Source organism: Populus nigra, chromosome 14 (genome assembly GCF_951802175.1).
Source record: "Populus nigra chromosome 14, ddPopNigr1.1, whole genome shotgun sequence".
Classification (NCBI taxonomy): Eukaryota; Viridiplantae; Streptophyta; class Magnoliopsida; order Malpighiales; family Salicaceae; genus Populus; species Populus nigra.
In genome coordinates, this window is record NC_084865.1 from 13772571 (window position 1) to 13793390 (window position 20820).

A 20820-nucleotide genomic window follows, 5' to 3' on the forward strand; every position below is an offset into this window, starting at 1 on the left:
GACCAACGATAATTTTGTGAGCATTTTCCTTTCTTTTTCAATAGGTAGGAGAGCACGCACTTTATTTGTTTTTTATGTTTTAAAAATGTTTTTTTTAAAAAAAAATTTATTTTTTTCTTTGCTTTAAATTAATATTTTTTTGATGTTTTCAGATCATTTTAATGCACTAATATCAAAAATAATTTTTAAAAAATAAAATAAAAATTATTTTAATACATTTTCGAGTGAAAAATACTTTAAAAAATAACCGTAACCACACTTCCAAATAATATTGATTGTTTTTAAAGATATATATTTTTTTATTTTAGAAGTATTTGATTTTTTTTTTCATTAGGACCTTAAAAAAATTACAAAAAAGTTTATTTGGTATTGTAATAATAATTATTTTTAAAATATATTTTGTTTGAAAATATTTTGAAATATTTTTTTATTTTTAAAAATTTATTTTTGACATTAACACATCAAAATAATCTAAAATCAATAAAAAAATTTAATTTTTTTAATTTTTGTTTAAATCTATAAATAAATAAACAAACAGTATCTCAGCAAAATGCTTTGCCAGTAAAGACAATGATATTCATTGTAAATAGGTAGGTGGTATCCATATTTATGTCCTTCGTCATAAATTTCTCTGGTGAATTTTGCCTTGTAAAGATTGCGATACGTGATCCTCTCACATTATTCACGTGCTGGTTCTTGTCCATTTCAAGAAATCGCACCTAAAAATTATTCAGTAATTTAGGTTACTCTAAAGATGGATGAAGAAAATTAAGATTGAGAAGATATCTTCCCTATCCAAGAACATATTTCTCAAATTTATCTCTTTCCAAGCACATTTCAATCCCTTGTGTTCTTGTTCTAGGACACCGACCCCAAAGGACATAGCGACAAAAAGCTTGAAATCTGCATAGCAGGTCTCAAGTTTGAGTCAGAACATGTACCTTTTATAAAAATCTAAAATAGCTGGGATTTTATTCGCTGATCCGGACCCATAAAATATACTTTCTAAAGGGTGGGGTTCCTTCAATAAAACAAAAAAAAAAAAAGTTCTAGGACACCATTCTTTGCACTAATATAATAAATGTAACCATGATATTTCCATCACAAATTTCTCTGATTGGCCTCACGAGAGAGTAGTGACCCATGACAGAAAGGTCGATTGATATGGTGGACCAAACTTGGTCCTTGAAACCTCAGCAACCTAGGAAAGGCAACCAAGACAAGGACAGTGTTAACACCTGACAAGTTAACATCTGCCTGCTGATAACATTTTTGTGTTTTTTTTTTTACATCTTTTGCTTTTAATTGGCCTAACAAGTTCTCTGCATCTACCTTCAGCTCTTTCAACAACAGAATATAACACGGTAGTGCTATGAATATGAAGCAATTTCGAAAGCTCGTGCTAACAAGCTGATGGAAGAGAAATACATTCCCCCCTACTATGAAACCATGTGGATACAAGAGGTGTGGTCGCTCCATGTCTGAAGCACACAAAATAAGAAAGTGGACTAGCTATCAGGAAGAGAAGGGGGTATGTTTAAAGTTTATCATCACACACAAAATAAGAATTTTGAAAAGCCATCAAGTTAGCTTGTCAGTTCAACAAATCCAGAGCGACCTAGACAAGCAATCATTCACTAGCTATCAAGAAGAGAAGGGGTATGTTAAAGCTTATCATCAAACACAAAATAAGAATTTGGAATAGCAATCAAGTTGACTTGTCAGTTCAACAAATCCAGAGCGACCTAGACAAGCAATCATTCACTAGCTATCAAGAAGAGAAGGGGTATGTTAAAGCTTGTCATCAAACACAAAATAAGAATTTTGATTAGCCATCAAGTTGACTTCGTCAGTTCAACAAATCCAGAGTGACCAAGACAAAGCAATCATTCATTATCACTTGTTGATTCACTACACATGAAAGCAGTAGAGTCTTGTTTTCTAGACAAAGGAAAAGAAGATCCGTGACTACCAAGAGTGAAAATAGTACCAAAGAAGCATTGAACTATCAAAACCTTCAATCCATCTGTCTGCTGAGTTACATATAATATTTTCACAATTTCAATTATGTATACACATTAATTAACTTAAGTTTGCTGAACTAGGGTTCTAATACACGAAGAAGATCAAATAACAAAAAAATAAAATAAAATCTACAACTGGATCAAATCCTTGAAACAATAGGTACCCAGAAGAAACCAACCAACAAGAAGGAAAGTAAAGAATGCCAAAAATGTTAGAAAGGTCATACCACCAAATATGAGCCCAAAACCACATACAACAACAAATGGCAAGAAAGATCGCACCATAGCTCCAGTACTCACCCAACGACCCTTGAGGAAAATCAAAGTAGCAAGGTTCACCACATTCCACCCACCAGAATGAAACCCCAATCGGTTCAAATTGTTGGCAACAAATGAGTGGCAATTGCAAGTGAACAGGCTGTAGGAGTGGTGTTGGAATTCCTGTGTGCCCTTTCGTATAGCATCATCCCACGCCAACGCATCTGTACCAGGTTCATCCTCGTATTGATCCCCATTGTTGAATACAGTAGGAAGGAGAGACATGGAACAGTCCTGCCAAAATTTCCCACAACGATTATTAACTACATAAAAGAGCTCAAAAAACCAAGTAATCATCCACTTAAACACATACAACTCACATCCTTGTACAATATATCCTCCAGCTTAAATTAATCAGAGCTAAAAACACCAAATTAATGCAAGTAATTGGTCAATAAACACAGAATTATACCTTATCTTTGTTGATCTGGATGTAGCGAGCAACAGCTCCGAAGGTGAAATTATCAACGCAAACAAAATTAGGGCCAGCGAAATCCAGAATAACTCCATCCTCTCTACAGATACCAACATGGCCAATGAAGGGAATCAACCATGATATGACAGGAAGCGGTGTCCACACAATGCAATGCGGAAACCGAGCTTTTCTAGGATCAATCTTCTGCAGCTGCTGCTTACTCTCTCCAAAATCTTCATCATCAAACATCATTTTCATCTCATTCCCCTTGCCCACATTCTCTCCCATCGCCTGCAAAAAAAACAATCGATCTGATTTGGTGAAGTAGAAACCCTAGCTAAAATTAAAATTACTTTGCATAAGCAAGAACAACATCAACTAAATTAACTATACGAGATTAGATCTTGACCTGGAAAACACAAATCACTGATTGAATTAACAGATCTGATTTTGTTAAAAAAAAAAAAGCAAGGGAAATTAAGAAATGCGTATGTTGTAAATGGAGAGAGATTTGGGAGGTTACAAATGCTTAGCCTTTGTAGATAGAAAGCGAAAGAGAGATCCAATCAGAGAGAGACAGAGCAACGGTTTAATATTTTTTTTTCTTTTTTTGCTGGTTTAATAGTTTGAAAAGACGGGTTGACCCTGTCTAAGATCCGGGCTTTGGATTGAACAGATTAACTCACAGATCGGATCAGCACTAGTTATTTCTTTTCTAAACAAATGAAAATGGAAGTGTTTTGGTTAAAAAAAAATCCAATTTAATTTAAAACTCAATCTAAACTAAGTTTTCAGTTGATGAACGAATTGACCGATAAAACTAAGATGAGTTATTTGGGATTGCCCTCTAAATATAAATTAGTTAAAATTCAGATTTTATTTATTTAAATTAATTATTTAATTTTTAAAAATAAAAAAATATATTTTTATAAAATACTTTAAAAAATACACCAAACTATAGTAAATAATCCACAGCCAAAAATCATAATCATAACTGCCACTCTATCTCTTTCGTAGGGGAAAAAAAAAACAGAGAGAGAATACATTCTATATATTAAACATTTGGGATCATTGGCAAGTATCAGTAATTTTAATTTCTATCTCCATTTACTCGCGGCGTATGATGATACTTAGAGCGTGTTTGATAGTGTGGTTGCGGATATTTTTTAAATAATTTTTTGTGTCGAAATACATGTCAATGATGTTTTTTTATTTTTTAAAAATTATTTTTGACATCAGCACATCAAAACGATCCAAAAAGTATAAACAGCACTTAATTTTAACAAAAATAAAAATTTAAATTTTAATAAAACACAGTTACAAACACAATACGAAATGATGTCTTCTAACATGGACTTCTTTTTCTGCAGGTGATTTGGGACAGACATTTGTTTCTGATAGCACATTGGAACATTACAGGTCCAATCCGAAAGGGATCTTTCTTTCTTATGCAGAATATTATCCATTCCATGACAATTTGAGGTGGAATTCATGGGGTCGCTATGTTGGAAAGAGCACTGCATATCAGCCATGGATTTGGACTGCTGGCAATCAAGAACTTGTTTTTTCTCTAGAGATCGTAAGACCATCTTAAATTCAGTGCCTTGCCATTCAATAACTCGATATGAAATACTTAGTTCGCGAAACTAATTCATTAGACCAGCTCAAAACTAATCCTGGTTTCGAGTTTTAATTGTGACAACGATGGCCTAAATTCATATTTTTTTGCAGGGTGAAGATACAGGGCATCGCAAAGCACATCTCCGCTTTGGTATTCCATCAAGAGCGCATCTGCCTTCATTATTGTCCTTTCTTCTTACTTAGCATATGGCATAAGACCCCTCTGAATGTCATTGTATTCTTGATCTGATAATTTTTTAGCCTTCCATCTCTGCAGAAACAGAATGAGGTTGTGTGTTGTAAATACACACCACAGTACAATTGACTTGAACAAGAATTCCCTAAGATTAATCGAGCTGAGACTCCATCGCTGATTGTTCTTCTTCACTCTCCAGGGCACTACAGCAATAACTATCACTACATGGAAGGAGAAAGCATGAGGGTGGTGGTTTGAGCCCGTTAGAGTGAATCGAGGATATCTTGAATAGTTGCCTTTCCTGTGTATAGAAATTAATGTCAATAGTTTCCTTCGTTGTTTTGTCAATTAATTCCTCTGTTTCTTTCGAGGGGAAATAATATATTATTAGACAAGACTTTACCCTAATTTACTTGTTAAAATGGTTTGTCGAAAACAAGGTCACAAGGTCGATCTTGTGAGATGGTGGAAACATTGAAGGCATAGCTAACAGGTGCACAATAAACCTCTGTAGTTCCATATCAGATGACCAACTCCTACAAAAGTAACTAGCAGCCTAATGCTCCGATCGATCTTCTACTTAGTTACACTGAACCACGTCCTAATTACTCTGCCTTTCAAGAAACAAGCTTCGGACATGCAACTCTTGAGATTAAAAATAGGACTCATGCTTATTATACTTGGCACCGGAACCACGACAGCGAAGCTGTTGCAGCTGATTCACTGTGGCTTTACAATAGGCATTGGCTTCCAGCAGAAGAGCGCAGTTGTAAGAACTACAAGAAAGGACTTTGTTTGGGCTCTTATTACCTCTATGTTTGTTCAAATGTTAGATGTGTCCTTTACGAGGACAGAATAAAGGGAATCTGCACATTTCAGTGGGTCTCAACTTAGAAGCTTCACCTTTAGAATTTCCTCTTTTTCAGCGCAAGTTTCTGGTTTTGATTTTAGGTTATGTATCCAGCATAGCTAGATTGCTGCATTAAGGCACCACAGTGTCTTCTTGATGCCCAATGGCCAAGTAAGAACGAGACAATATATCAGCTACAATGGCAAGATCTCCTTGATCAAGGAAAAAATATATACTCTATGAATTCAATCAAGTCATGTTACATCTGATTGGTTAAAGGCTTTATCTTTGATTCATTAACAGTAATATCTTTGATAGTGGAGCCATGCATGCACAGCAGAATGTTCCAGCACCAGTCAATTGTCCATCAATGAATTGCATCCGACTTTCTCAGTGATTGAATGTCCTTTGATGTCACTTGCTCGTTCCGTATTTGCCATATTGAATCACTCTCTTATGAGTCCATAACTTATCAGTTCATTTACAAAAGCTGCTGATAACCCTGTTCCGAAAGCTGCCTCAGGGATTTGTGCTTCACTGCTTTTTAACACATTATTCCCCGGAGTTAAGTAACGGTTGGACCAGAGAGGATTTGCCTGGAAATCTTGCCTGACTGTTGTCAGATGATAACATGACCGCATCCTTTGCTGTGGCAAGCTTGGTCTCTTCGCTTTTTCCCCAAACAACTAGGTAAAGCCCAGCTATAATTAGCATTGCTCCAATCATTCTGTAAGAATATTTGATTAACTGACTTCACAAATGATAGCTCTATAGCATATGATTGACGATTCTGAAATAAAAAGATATAAAGAGATGAAAAAAAATTGATTGGTTGTCTGGACAATGAAACTCACCCTCCCAAGTAGAATTCTTCACTTAAAGCAATAGATGCCATTACAGCTACGAGCATGGTCTGTAGAGGCAGATAGCCTGAAACAAACACCGGTCCACCTCTCTGTATGACCCATATTTGTATGGCAAATCCAATCCCTGAGACAACCAACCCCTGCAGCCCCAAGTCTAACTGTATTAGTCATACACAACTTCTTGCAGAGTAGAGATATTAAATTAACCAATGCCTTGTATCATTCCCTTCAAAAACCAGAGCAATCATGAAGTTTCACAGCAAGCACGCTAAAAAAGAATATCATGATATCAGTTCGCGTTACAAACCGCATAGAAAATGGTGAAGAGTTCACCAACGGAGTGAACATGCCATGCCTGGGAATCTCTCTCAAAATAGCCTGCAATTGCCAGAAATTGCAAGATACTGAAGAAGCAAGTAAACGAATAAACTGAAAACCGAGCTGGGTACTTCTTCAAGACAACTGCCTGTAACACAATCCAGCTCGCCCAACATAGGCAATGGCCAAAACAACAGATACAACCCGAGGCCCAGTTCTTTTCCTTGGCATCTCCTAATGCAAACATCAAATCTGATTGGTCTGAAGGTGGATTTTGGCTATATATTGTTGGTCCCTTATAAAGAGTTATGACAGAAGCCCCAATGAAGGAAGTTAGAGTACCAAGCACCTTGGCTATGCCATCTCTACGGTTCAGGTGAACTTGCTCTAATCTGCAAAACAAAGCATGTACAACAACATCAAACCAGTATATTCAAATCGCTGAAGTCATTTAGGAGGTACGATAAGCTATATATTCCTGCCTGAGTAAGGTGGCCAAGATAAAGGTCACAGCAGGCACAGCGTTCTCTGTAGCAGAAGCAAATGAAGGTGAGGTGTTGTCCAAACCAAAAAGGTAGAATCCTTGATTGAGTGTTATCCTGTCACAATAGAAACATCTTTCAGAGGAAGAACTGGAAGTTGAATTATGTAAAATTTTCCGTATAAAAATTTATGATATCCATAATATTTTACCCTAGAAATCCAAGGAGGAAGAACTGTATCAGATGAGAAAGGGTTAGTGTTGGCCTGTCTTTCCTACATCAACAAGAAACAAAAATTGTAAGCGAATTAGAAACCTGGGCGGATCTGAAATTATCCATGCATCTCAAAAATGCATACTAGTATATAGTCTAACCACATACCTCTCTATGTAATAAGCGAAGGGAACCAGCAGAACCAGAGCAATAATATTCCTATAAATGGGGAAAACAAGCTTGCTTACACCCATGTTAAGTGCAGCTCTCATGATCACATGGTTCCCTGCATAACCAAACTGAAAGATTGTCATGGCTATGTGCAGCCTGGCACCTTCAGACACTGCAAACATCCTCTTAGTGGATGCAGAAGTACCAGGCGCTGCCATTGAAGCAGAAAAATTAAGATCAGTGTTATAACTGCGGTACTTGTAGACTTGTTGCAGGTGCCTACTTGCCCCTTGAGATGGAGAACAAGTCGATCTGATTTGGTATTCATGTGTCCCACAAAAAGGCTAAGGTTTTAATATCAATGCTTTGTGAAGCTATCAAATTATTTTAAAAAAAAAATCTCAATTTTCCTCTCATAATATTTTTGGGAAAAATTGAAGAAATTTTTTAAAATTATTGGGGGGTGGTGGAGGCATCAAAGATGTTATTTTTTATTTTTTTCTAAAATACTAACCCATGTGAGTCACTGCTGACTAGGCAGTATTAATGGATTAAATAGTATAGTCTTACGTGTTCATGTCCACATCCAAGCACTGCATGATTTTGTTTGGTTCATCCGAAAAAGACATGAATGATATAAATAAGTTGAGTTATAATCCATACAACTATAATTATTAAATTCAGCTGAATTTAGCTTTGACCAAACCAAGTTAGTAGTTAACTTGATAAAACTCGAGTAATCTAAAATATTAACCTACAACATGGTTGATTTGATTAAATTTAGATGAGATCTAGTAAGGTCAACTTTAATGGTTTTTTTATTAATTTTTATCTAAAACAAATTTGTTTCAAGTTTTGTTTTAAATTTTTTATTTAAATAACATTGTTTTATTTTTTTTTAAAAAAATATTTTAAAATAAAATCAGGTTATATAAGGAATGGTGCGCAAAAGACTAGTTTCAGAGAGGAGAACGCGATAAGATCTTGGAGGAATGTGCTCAAAAGATAATGTTTTCAAATTCACGACATTAAAATGGACGAGCTAAGTGTAGTAGAAGCACATGAAGTTTGTTCTTATCTTCGAGTAAACTAGTACTTGGCTTAAAGAGAGTTGGGTTAAGCTGACTTACGGATGGATGGTCATTTAGAAGGCACTCTGGATATTTCTCAGCTATTAATTTATTAAAAAATATTTTTTTAATAATTTAACTCTTTTATATATATATATATATATATATATATAAACATGCTAGATAAAAAATTAAAATTTTTTTTAAGAAAGGGATCTTTTAAAAAGGATTTGGTGAATTCAAATTAACTTGTTAAATTTATAATATAGGTTATAAAATCTAGATAGTTTTATAAAAAATAATAATCACTAAGGCTCAGTTTTTTTTATAAAAAGAAAACCAATGTTAAATGATGAAATCTAAAAAGAAAATAAGTAAAAAAAATATCAACCCCCGTTAACTTTTCAAACCAGTGACCCGGGTTATTAGGTTGGAAGCAACTTATTTAGAAAAATAACGAAACTCAATTCCTGATCAATCAAATGTTAAAGGATGAAATTGAAAAAAAATCAAGTATAGAAAAAGATCCAAAACAATAATAATAATAATTAAGAAAATGAGGATCAATTAAAATTGAAATAAAAAAAACTAAATTTGAGGACAACTACAAAAAAATTTTATTGAAGGGTGAAATTGAAAAGAAAAATTAACTTAACAAAAAAATAAAAAGAATGAGGATCAAATTAAAAAAATGACATCAAAAATAGAAATTTAATGATGAGATTGAAAATAAATTGAAATTTTACAAAAAAATCAAGAACAACAATTATAAATCAAAATAAAAAAAAATTGAAGTTGACATCTCAATAAATAAAAAGATAACTTTGAAAATTTGAATAACTAGCTTGATTTTCAAAGGGAGGAGAGAGGAAAGTGGGAGGAGTAAAAAATAGGTCATTAAGGTTACATCATCACTCCATCACCATCATGCGACATCCTAAAAAGAAGATATCAGTGTGACGCTTCCATCGCCACCACAAAAGTTGGTTTCTAGTTGTCATGAGGCGTCTTATATGCTGCCCGAAGAGCAGGAGCACAACTTCACTACCTTTTTTTTTTAGTTATATTTTATATTTATTAAAATATCAAATTGTCATGCAGCTAACCTAATAATAACAAAAGAAATCAATATGAAAATATAAAAAAAACCCTTGAACGCTAGTTTATAATTTTTTATTTTCAATGGTATTTTGGTTATTTCACTATATTTTTAGAATATAAAAAAAACTTAACTATCTTCGTTCAATATGATAATGACTAGTGAACATTGTCAAAAGACCCCACTACCCTGTTTGTTTCCTAAAAAATAGTTTCCTTTTAGAAAATAATTTTCTTGAAGAGTGAATTCTTAGAAAGTAAATTATTTTTTGATATTTGGTAGTGTTATGGAAAATAAGTTGGAAAACAATTTCTAGTGTTTGATTATGTTATGGAAAATAGGTTGGAAAACAGCTTATTAATGTTTTATTTTTAAAAAAAATTTATTAAAATAATGAGGAACAAATCTTACAAATTAAAAAGTTGAATGAGAATGAAATTGAAAAAAAATCTAATTTCATAAATCATCTCAAATAAAATAAATAATAATCAAAATAATAGAGATCAAATCTAACAAATAAAAAATTGAAAGATGATTAAATTAAAAAAATAATAATTAAAATATCATAAATTATTTAAAATAAAATAAGTAACAATCAAAATAATGAGAGCCAAATTTGATAGATAAAAGTTTTTAATTAAAAAACGATAAGAGAAAAGCAAATAACAATTATAAAAATAAAAACCAAAGTTAATATAAAAATCAAATTAAATCAAATTTTAAGGGATGAAATTAAAAAAAAAAGATCCAAACAAAATATATATTAATCATAAGTTTGAAGACCAAATTTGATATAATCAGTAAATAATATGATATTTCTAAATTTTTCATGACTTCTGGAAAGTGTTTTCTGTCTAAAATAAAAGAAAAACACTTTTCTGAAAATCAAGCCAAATTTTTCTTTAACTGAAAAATATTTTTCATTGATCAATTTTTTTAATAATAAATAAATAAAAAATAATAAAAAATAATTTTCATAAAATTACTTACCAAGCAATCAAACACCCCCTAATCAATTCAATAATGATTTTCATGGAATGAATAAAATCTATCGCTACATTGTTTCAAGGACGTATGATATTTTGTTAATATTCATGTTATAATTATTAAATAGTATTTAAATATATATTAATTTAGTATTTTTTTCAATTAAAACTGACTTTGAAATATTTTAATTTCGCCATCAATTAATACTTTTGTTCTAGATTGAATTGCAGACAAAACCAGAATTAAATTTCGTAGATATTTGGACGGTGGACAAAGGTGATGTGGTTGCTTATATTTTTTGCCTGACTACGAAGAAAAAACTGATTGGTTATAGTCAAATAACTTATATTTTTTTTTACACAAAATCCACAGATAAATACATTTTAAATTTTTATTTTATAACAATTAAAATAATATTTTTTTTTAATTTTATATGCAAAAACCCAATTCATATCAAAGCCAAACATGGTCTAACCATGTTTGCCACCCCTATGTTTTTTTAGATGGTATTATAATAATAGTTATTTTGTAAAGTGTTTTTATTTAAAAATATATTAAAATAATAATTTTTTTATTTTTTAAAATTTATTTTTAATATCAGCATAACAAAATAATTCAAAAATATAAAAATATATTTAATTTCAAGCAAATAAAAAATAAAAAAATTTCAATTTCTTTTAAAAGTGTTTTTTTAAAATAAAAACAAACAAACTCTTAAATACTTTTTAAAAATATTTTTGACTGAAAAAATTATTAAATTAGTATTATTTTAATATTTTATGATTTTTAATGTTAATGTTAAAAATATATAAATTTTTTTTAATAGAATTTTTTAAAAAAAAACTATTTTAAAAAGCATATTAATCTCTAACATTGTTTTTAGACAAAATGAATAATAAAAACTTAAAATTGTTTTATTCATATTTTCTTTTTTAAAAAAACAAAAAACTGGGTTTATCCAATGGCCAAAACCCTGACCAGCAACCCAGTCATTAGGCCGGAGTGGGGTCTCAATTCTCATACGATTATGACAGAAGACATGTCGTTTCAAACGTTCCATAAACTTTATCCATTTCCAAACGACGTGTAGTTTAACATTTTAAGAAAAAACCTTTCTAGTCAGCTAAATTTCTGACACGGTTTAGTACGAACCCGAAGCTCCAGTTTTTTTCATTTTTGTTCTTGCTCTGCATCATCACGGAGAGCTGTAATGGAGTGATCAAAATTCACTCTTGATCTATCAACTGAAGAAGAGAATCGAATTTCCTTCGAAATGAGAAAACGCGATCTAGCCATTCTCATGCTCTCCGCCTTCGCCATCTTCTTCTCTCTCCAGGTCTGCTCTCTCTAAACCCTAACCCCCAAATTTTCTCAGCAATCGCTATTTCTAACCCTAACTAACACTAATTCTTTGTTTTTATATACAGCACGAAGGAGATTTCTCTTTTAGAGAGGCATGGTTCCATTTAACCGACGATTATCCAATCAAATACGAGACCGACCGTCTCCCCCCGCCGATTGTTTCCGATCTTAACGGCGACGGCAAGAAAGAAGTCCTCGTTGCCACTCACGACGCCAAAATCCAGGTATGATTAACTATAACTAAGAAACTCATGTGATGAATGCTTTACATAAACTACGTGAATATACTAATTTATATATCTCAACATTTTTCTACTATGCATGACCTTTGTTAAGCAAATATTAGTAAAAATAAACTAAAAATTGCAAATAGCATTATTTAATTTTGTAATCGTGGATCCAAGTGTATGGTATGCTACCGTACTTGGCGCTTGACTATGCTTATCAATATTAGCAATGATTTATTCATGCTTACCCTGAACATCAAGATGTTATTTGTATGTGTAATCCGTTATAACATTATTTTTTTTTCACACATACATCCATTACTTTAACCGAAAAAAGGAGGAAAAAAGTTGTAAACGAAAGAAAAATCACATCTTGCCACCACTGCTTCTAAGAGCTCTTGTGTTGCCTTCTCAATATCATTCTTTCTATGAGACCCACCAAGGATGTTATGATTAAGAGGCCTTTACATAGTATAATTAACAACCTCTTAGTAGTAAGTAAACTAAAATTATAATTTAAAGCATGAAAACGTTAGAAGGAAAACTAAATCTATAGAGATCTCTCTCATGGTTGCTGCTTCGTCATGTAGTGCATATTAGTTCTACTCCCAAATCAACCATATATTCCAAGAAAAAATGAAATAAAAATGAAATAATGATAATTTTTTTATGTGTAACTTGTGTAATTTGTTTTTGTAATGGCGGAGGAAGAGAAGAGATAAAGAGAAACTGATTTGAAATTTCTTTTGCATACCTATTGTGCCTGCATATGTATCCTTTAAAAGAACTCAATCTAACAGTTATAGTTATAAACACCCGTTCACTTGTAACAAATAAAATGACAGGATACATTGAGTCAAACAAACCATAAAAGAGGCGTTGTTGCAAATAAACCAGAAAGAGGAGGTTGCAAAAAATTAATAAAAAGGTTGGAAGGGAAAATCATTTCATTTCTTTAGAGTTTGAAAAGATTTCTCAATAGGAAAAGTACCATTGAGAGAAGGAAAAGAAAAAAAAGAAAGACCAAGTCTTTCTTTTGAAAGAAATGGAAGATAGAGGCAGTTTATTTATCTTGTTTTGGGGCGACGCATTTTAAACAACATAACCCTAGAAATTTGTTTTTTAAATCCACATAATGAATAATGTTGCTGACATGGAAAGTTAATAAAGAAGATAAAATACTAACTTTTAACTTAGAGCTGCCAAATGCATCTCTTTTGATAATGTTTTTTGCAAATGTTTTTGGAAACTGCCTGATTTTGAAAGGGATGGCATGTGGTTCATGTATTTATTGTCAGTTTTGTGTATTTATTTCAATTTAATATTTTTCACAAATTGTGAAAACTACAGTTGCTTAATTTTGTTCTTTTTTTCAGAACGAGTGTGTGGTGTTCTTTTGATGACACTTTTTTATGTTATTAGTTGTGAGTTTGTGCTTGTATGTATGTGTATAGGTATTGGAGCCACATTCAAGGCGAGTAGATGAGGGGTTTAGTGAAGCGAGATTGTTAACGGAACTATCACTATTGCCTGATAAAACACGGGTTGCGACTGGTAGACGTGCAGTAGCTATGGCAACTGGTGTTATTGAGAGGAGATATAAGGAAGGACACCCGTTAAAGCAAGTTTTGGTTGTTGTTACTTCAGGGTGGTCTGTTATGTGCTTTGATCATAACCTTAAGAAGCTTTGGGAAACTAATGTGCAGGTTGTGTGAAAGTTTATATCATTAGTAGTTTTGAGTATTTGCGTGCTTGCTATTTCCCATTTTATTTGTCCATCTTGCAAAATGAAATAAGTTGGCTTTTTGTTTTTGGTACAGGAGGATTTTCCACATAATGCACATCATAGGGAGATTGCAATATCAATAAGTAACTATACGTTGAAGCATGGGGATATGGGATTGGTTATTATTGGTGGGAGAATGGAAGTGCAGCCACATGTATGTTAGTTGTGATTTTTCATTCCTAGTATTTCTTACATTTATCCAACTTCCAGTTACTTGATTGTCTTATTGGGAAAAAGAAATTGTCTTATGAGAAGTACTTACTTATTTGTGTTCGAAAGTTAATTACATGGTTCAAAACCTTTTTCCCTTGTTTATGCATTTAAATCTTAAACATGGGAACATATATCATAATCCTGATTTTAATGATTACCAATGACTTAATAGCATGTTTGATGTATTGGCTTCAATTTTTTCAAGGTAGAATTGGAATTAATACTTCACAGCTGTGGAAATCTGATGCTTGGGAAGCATCTCCTAATATTGCTAGTTTTCCTTAAAACCTCACAGGAATGAATAAAGTTTTTTGGCATGTTGAGGTTTGAAATAAGCTCAGGCTTGCTTCATCAATTTTCTTTTCTAAGTGCTGTTCTTGTGCTTAATTTAGATTGTAGAATCTTTGAGTCTGTAATCTTATGTTTTTTGATAGATAGAAACCAAGCTTCCTTCCACAACTTGTTCGCATCAGCTATTTTATAGATGTGCTGTTAGATTGTATGATGTTAGTGTCATGAATTTCATTCCTATACAATGCACTCATGTATGCCTTTTATGTTGCCATCTCAGAATTATTTAGATCCTTTTGAAGAAATCGGCATGGCAGAGAAAAATGCTGAGCAGCATAGAAGAAGTGCTGGTGAGAAAGAGGTATGGACATTTATGGCTTATTCATGTATTCTTTTGATAATGTGATTTACAGCCTTGCAGCTATATCTATTGTTCTTTCCAAAAAAAAAGAAAAAAAAGAAGCTATATCTATTGTTGTTTAAACCTAGCAACAACTATCAGGACATTAGTATTTACTATTGAAAACATCCTGAAGTGATGGTATTTGTTGATCCATAATGGGCCAACCTACTAAATTTTGTGTGTAAGTTCATGTCATTCTCCTTTTCATTTATTGCTGGCAGCTGGGTATTAACACATTGATTTTTGTATCCTTTGTAGCCATCAGAGAACTCTGGAACTGTGAATTTACGCCATTTTGCCTTGTATGCTTTTGCTGGTCGAACTGGTACCGTTCGATGGAGTAGAAAGAATGAGGTGACCTAAATTCTGTATACTTGTTCTTTAGTTTTCTTGCATCGAATCTCATGGTGGGTATTACTAATTTCAGTGTCAATTGTTATATGAACTGTCCTCCTGATTCATGATTCTTGCTTTTTATTCACATGGTTGTGAATGACTTGGTAAGTTGCTGCTGAGTCATGCACAAATTCCATTTGTCCTTCAAAGAACTTTAAGTTTTATGTGTTCTATATATTATCATAAGTGATAATTGAACAAAATGAGGAGTGCTCCAAATGGGTTTATGCTGTAAAATACCTACGAATGTGTGCTCTAATGCATCAACCACGTGGGTTCTGAAATTCTATGATAATTTGAGAGCATTAATCTGGGCAGGTGTCATCCGTATTCGAACATAGTTCATTAGTATTTCTATGGTTCTGCTATGAAATGTATTCTCCCTTTGTGTTACTGAGGTTTCTGTTTTGGTGTATGTAGAACATTGAAGCACAGTCTTCAGATGCTGCATCACAGTTGATTCCACAGCATAACTACAAGCTTGATGTGCATGCTTTAAACAGTCGTCATCCTGGAGAGGTAGCTTTCAACTCAATGCAGATAAAAAACCATACATTCTTGTTATTGATAAAATCTAGAAGAATTTATCTTTCATAATTGTCAAAGAGAATGTCATTAAGTTTAGATTGCTTTCAAGTCAATTTCAACTCATGCCCACACCCCCAAAAAAGAAAAGAGAAAAGAAAAAAAAACTAAAATGAACCCCGCTAAAAGATTTACTTAGAAAAAGAGGATAAGCTTCAGATTATCTCCATTTACACTGATGATTTTTCTTTAAGATAAGCTTTCTGAGGCATGTTACTCCTTAGTTTGAATGCAGGGAGTTTAGGGAATCAATCCTTGGAGTTATGCCACATCACTGGGTAATTATGTTTCTTAATCCAATTAATTTATGATCATGTTTTTGTTATGAGGGAGTTGTTCACCGGGCATTCCTTCATCTTTATGTCAGGATAGGAGAGAAGATACTGTGTTGCAGCTATCACACTTTAGGCGCCACAAAAGAAAAACATCAAAAAAATCAAATGGAAAGAACTCAAACTACCCTTTCCACAAGCCTGAGGAAAACCATCCTCCTGGAAAAGACACGACAAAGAAAATTTCAAACCTGATTGGGAAAGCTGCAAAATATGCTAGCTCAACAAAATCAAAGAAGGTAAGATCTGACCACCTCAGTAATGCATTTATACAAGATTTTGAACTATTTATGCTCCATGTCAATGACCCTGGATTCTTGCCAATAGCAACCTCCATCATATGCCATCAGCTTTCTTCCTGGATGGTTATATCTTTGCTCCAAAAGCTTAGGTAGAATTTATTACACATCACATGCCTTTGAAAGAGGATCAAAATATGTCATGTATTCATGCTTGTACCTTTTAACATGTAATCCCATGCTTCATTTAAATAATCTGCTTTACTTTCCACATTAAAATTTGGCTATTTTTTATCTTTTCCTCCATGCAATTTGAAATCGTGATGACGTGTCTAAGATACAATTTTTTTACCACTCAAGTGTGAAATCCTTTGAAAAAACATATCTGCTTCCTATTCTGTAGTATGGTTGGAGGCTACTGAAATAGTAACTCCCCTTAGTTGGAAATACTGGTACCAGAACAAGAAGTGATGTGGATTTAACTTTACCATTGTTTGGAAAGGCATTGTGTTGCTAATGTTTGTGAATTGTGAATTTGAATAACTCCGTGTCTATTCTATCAAGTGTTTAAGAATTAGGTCTGAAACTTTTCTGGAGTGATTGTTTCCCCATTCTTGTTTTGTGCTTTTATATGAATCTTTTACTCGTTGAAAGAAGATCTTTGGTGAAAAACAAATAGAGTTCCATAGGCAATTTCTAGCTTACCTTTGCTATATGTTGGCATTGTGTTGCAGTGCACCAAATCTGTACGAGTCAACCAAAAAATTTACCTATCCATTGTTTGATAATGATGATTGTTTGTTATACTTCATTGCTGCAGCCATCACAATATATTCCTACCATAACAAACTACACTCAGCTTTGGTGGGTTCCTAATGTTGTTGTGGCTCACCAAAAAGAAGGGATAGAAGCTATTCATTTGGCATCTGGCCGCACCCTTTGTAAGGTAAATGTTAAAAATGTGACATTGTGCCATCATGTAGTTTATTTGGAAGAATATTTTATAGCTATTGATAGCTGGTAAATGGCTCACTTGTTATGCGTTGGCCATCTTCTTGCTGTTAAACACTATATCAGACATAAATGTTGCTATTACAGCAAGAATGCCCAGCCCTTTTCTTTTAGAGATTTGTTCTTAGAAACCCTTGTGCTGTATCACCCACTGCTTATTCAGGTGAAATGAAAGTTGAATGTGCTCTGTTAACTGAAACAATTTCGACTGCTTATTATATTAATTATCAAGGCAGTTCTAACAAGTTCTATGAAATTCATTGCTGCAATCAGCTTCATCTTCAAGAAGGTGGCCTTCATGCTGATATCAACGGTGATGGAGTCCTAGATCATGTCCAGGTGTGCAATTGTTTTTTTTCATCTAAGGCAATTCATAAATGAAAACTATGAGTTTATTCTTAACTGTCTCGTGGATTATGTTCAACATTCCAAATGTGCTCTTTCTAAAATATTTATTACATAATATGCCATATATCTTCGTCACTGGTCATGAATGTTGTTGTTTATGTGCCACAAAAACATTTCTCATTTTACCCAGACCACAGCAATACAGCTTGTTGTGATTGGTAATTAAAAATGAGATTGAGAAATGTCAACTGTATACATCTGTGCTATTCACTGTTTTAGATCCATGGCCAATCAGAGAACTATATTTGTTTAACCTTTTCTTTTGCTTATAAATAAGTGGTGGGGGTGGGTAAAATTGCTTGATATACGTGTGTTCATTATAATGGTTAACATTTCCTCTTTTCAGGCTGTTGGGGGAAATGGAGCTGAGAAGACTGTAGTTAGTGGAGCAATGGAAGTGCTGCAACCTTGTTGGGCTGTTGCAACTTCAGGTGTACCAGTACGAGAGCAACTTTTTAATGCTTCTATATGTCATCATTCGCCATTTAACTTGTTCCAACATGGAGATTTCGGCAGAAATTTTGGTCGAACTGATGTATCTTCTTTAGAGGTGGCAACCCCTATTCTCATCCCAAGAAGTGATGGCCATAGGCATCGCAAGGGGAGTCATGGTGATGTTGTCTTCTTAACAAATCGAGGGGAGGTATGTTCTAATCTAGACCTAGCTTCTTGTCTAGATAGTGTTTGTCCATCACCTTTACTGTAGTATCTGATTTAAAATCAGCTCTTTGGTTTTGGGAGAGGGGGGGAGGTGGTCAAATGCTGTAGTAAACACACTCGTGCCTTTGCCCTGTTAATTGCAACAAGATTGAGAAGTGTACCATTTCTTTCAGGTGACATCATACTCTCCTGGCCTGCATGGCCACGATGCTGTTTGGCAATGGCAAATACTGACAGGCGCTACATGGTCAAATCTTCCTTCTCCATCAGGGATGATGGAAGGTGGTATGGTGGTCCCCACATTAAAGGCATTCACTTTGCGTGCACATGACAATCAACAAATGATCCTCGCAGCTGGTGATCAAGAGGCTGCAGTTATATCTCCTGGAGGTAGTGTCCAGACATCGTTTGATCTTCCTGCACCACCCACCCATGCTCTGATCTGTGAGGATTTCACAAATGACGGCCTTACTGACCTAATTGTTGTGACATCAAATGGGGTGTATGGCTTTGTCCAGACTAGGTCACCAGGTGCCCTCTTCTTCAGCACTCTGGTCGGTTGCCTTTTAATTGTGATGGGAGTTATCTTTGTCACCCAACACATAAACTCCATAAAGGGGAAACCACGCGCTTCATCTGGTCTTCGATGAAAGACAGTTTTATACTTGTGATACTGAAGATCATTTGGCCTTTGAAAGAAAAGGAAAAAAATATTGGGCATCGAGGTACAGTCGTCGAACAGTCCTTTTAATCCGCCTAACAGGCAACTGATTTAAGAAATGCGAGGTAAAGGGTTAAAAGGATTCGATGGGCTTCATAGGATTGATATCCTTCCCCTGAATATCCCCCAGATCTTACTGTAAAATGTGTACTGTTAACATCGGGGACTCCTCTGACTGAGTTTTACATGGATTTTAGGAAATGTTTGTATAAACTTGTAGTGAAAGCAACTTTTCATTTTTGCTTCGGACATTTCCTATTTACCTTACATCTTAAACGTTGCAAATCACTGTCAGAAATATCTGCCTGGATGATGGTCTTGAATGCATTGTCTGTCATCAAGCTAGAGTGATAACGAGAGGTTTGCTTTCTTCGTTTGATTGTGCAGAAAACACACTTTTGCATCCTTCTCGATGTCCTTTAATAAAGCAAAAAAATGTTCTTATTTTAAACTGGAAAGGTAAGCATTGAGCTAACAAGTTCGTACTTGGTGGATTCCTAGGGCTGTCGGTCAAAAGGATAGGAAGGGACATCCATCATCAACGAAAAGAGATCTAGTGCTGTGAGGTGAGTAAGATTTACGTATTTAATTGAATTCAGAACAGGACCTTCAAGAACCCTTTTAATGGTTAAGAACTTAGAAGACACCATCTTAGGGACTGTAATCTGTACGGTGATGGACATGGTGACAAGGGCATTAACTTGTGTAGTGGGGTACTGGGCTAACTGGTATGTCAAATGATTGCCAGCCACGCACAGATTGAGAATTCCTTTTTTTTTTGTTTTCGTTTTTCTTTTCAATCAAATGAAATCTAGGTAGTAAACAAGAAAAGGAGCATCAACAACATGAACTTGCCCCTCATGTGAAGCAACCTTCTTTGATGCATGTTGTTCCCTCTCTGCCTGGCAGTCTCATGGGAAAATTGAAACTCCAAATATTCCACCCTCTTTCTTTTTTTTGCTCTACAAATATTCGTGCCCTTTTTTCTTTCTTGCTTTGTTAGGAATTGCCACTAGTTGGAAACTCATGTTCTAAAAGTATATTTATACATCATTAGGCTGCCATGCACGGTTGGCCGCATTAAAAACATCGAATGATGCTTTTAGTGTGGCTTGGCCGTGCAATCAAACGGGGCACTTTGACATGCTAATTCTACCCTCCATGAGCTCTAGAGGTGGATGCCAAGTTCTAACCAATAAAGAACACCGCCAGGTTCAATCAAGACAGTTATGCAAAATGGATTAGACCATCAATTGAAAATTAGGCACATTAAAAAAACCAGGGCACTATTTGCGAGAAGAAAAGGGTTTGATGGTGGCATGATGAGCATATATTAATATAAAATATAATGTGAGAAAAGAGAATGGATGTGAGAAAAAAAGGGTGATGGTGCCATCTTACTATTTTAGGCGGTGCATCACTTTCACCAAGCACCGAGACAAAGGGTTATATTGGATGGTATTTATGCTTTGCTTGTCCAATCGAGGCAACCTTCGAAATGATGAAAGTTCCATCGGTGACAACCCCTTCATTTCTCCTACACGCCTATACTTGCTC

The 20820-nt window shown here is 34.0% G+C and overlaps 3 protein-coding genes and 1 pseudogene across 4 annotated transcripts; 2 read left to right on the forward strand and 2 right to left on the reverse strand.

Annotated features, from left to right (window-relative positions):
• Positions 1-1984: 1984 nt before the first annotated feature.
• Positions 1985-3435, reverse strand: LOC133672541 (protein RTE1-HOMOLOG). Of its 2 annotated transcripts, none has more exons than XM_062092982.1 (3): positions 3281-3435; positions 2755-3048; positions 1985-2576 (listed from the first exon to the last, which is right to left on the reverse strand). In XM_062092982.1, exons 2-3 carry the CDS (start codon positions 3043-3045, stop codon positions 2154-2156), a joined length of 714 nt encoding a protein of 237 aa, XP_061948966.1. In that variant the 5' UTR covers positions 3046-3048; positions 3281-3435; the 3' UTR covers positions 1985-2153. The 2 variants fall into 2 exon arrangements, with proteins under 2 accessions (XP_061948966.1, XP_061948965.1); XM_062092981.1 differs by having other exon boundaries at positions 3167-3325.
• Positions 3242-4926, forward strand: LOC133672569 (purple acid phosphatase-like; annotated as a pseudogene).
• Positions 4927-5636: 710 nt separating this feature from the next.
• Positions 5637-7821, reverse strand: LOC133672880 (protein WALLS ARE THIN 1-like). Its single transcript, XM_062093436.1, has 6 exons — positions 7471-7821; positions 7301-7363; positions 7090-7206; positions 6597-6999; positions 6278-6429; positions 5637-6150 (listed from the first exon to the last, which is right to left on the reverse strand). Exons 1-6 carry the CDS (start codon positions 7689-7691, stop codon positions 5976-5978), a joined length of 1131 nt encoding a protein of 376 aa, XP_061949420.1. The 5' UTR covers positions 7692-7821; the 3' UTR covers positions 5637-5975.
• Positions 7822-11755: 3934 nt separating this feature from the next.
• Positions 11756-19514, forward strand: LOC133673108 (uncharacterized). The gene is made up of 13 exons (XM_062093760.1): positions 11756-11965; positions 12057-12215; positions 13673-13924; positions 14039-14158; positions 14789-14869; positions 15170-15265; positions 15728-15826; positions 16117-16170; positions 16260-16463; positions 17284-17409; positions 17748-17813; positions 18229-18525; positions 18716-19514. Exons 1-13 carry the CDS (start codon positions 11903-11905, stop codon positions 19190-19192), a joined length of 2094 nt encoding a protein of 697 aa, XP_061949744.1. The 5' UTR covers positions 11756-11902; the 3' UTR covers positions 19193-19514.
• The last annotated feature ends 1306 nt before the right edge of the window (positions 19515-20820 follow it).

What these genes read in the sequence shown, in the direction of transcription:
- LOC133673108 (XM_062093760.1), top strand. Translation starts at nt 11,903, where the DNA reads ATGAGAAAACGCGATCTAGCCATTCTCATGCTCTCCGCCTTCGCCATC. An exon ending in CTCACGACGCCAAAATCCAG is followed by an intron (nt 12,216 to 13,672) that starts GTATGATTAACT and finishes GTATGTGTATAG; the next exon opens with GTATTGGAGCCACATTCAAG. An exon ending in GAGTCCTAGATCATGTCCAG is followed by an intron (nt 17,814 to 18,228) that starts GTGTGCAATTGT and finishes TCCTCTTTTCAG; the next exon opens with GCTGTTGGGGGAAATGGAGC.
- LOC133672541 (XM_062092982.1), bottom strand. Translation starts at nt 3,045, where the DNA reads ATGGGAGAGAATGTGGGCAAGGGGAATGAGATGAAAATGATGTTTGAT. An exon ending in TCCAGATCAACAAAGATAAG is followed by an intron (nt 2,577 to 2,754) that starts GTATAATTCTGT and finishes AAATTTTGGCAG; the next exon opens with GACTGTTCCATGTCTCTCCT.
- LOC133672880 (XM_062093436.1), bottom strand. Translation starts at nt 7,691, where the DNA reads ATGGCAGCGCCTGGTACTTCTGCATCCACTAAGAGGATGTTTGCAGTG. An exon ending in TTCGCTTATTACATAGAGAG is followed by an intron (nt 7,364 to 7,470) that starts GTATGTGGTTAG and finishes TTGTTGATGTAG; the next exon opens with GAAAGACAGGCCAACACTAA. An exon ending in TTCCTCCTTGGATTTCTAGG is followed by an intron (nt 7,207 to 7,300) that starts GTAAAATATTAT and finishes CTATTGTGACAG; the next exon opens with GATAACACTCAATCAAGGAT.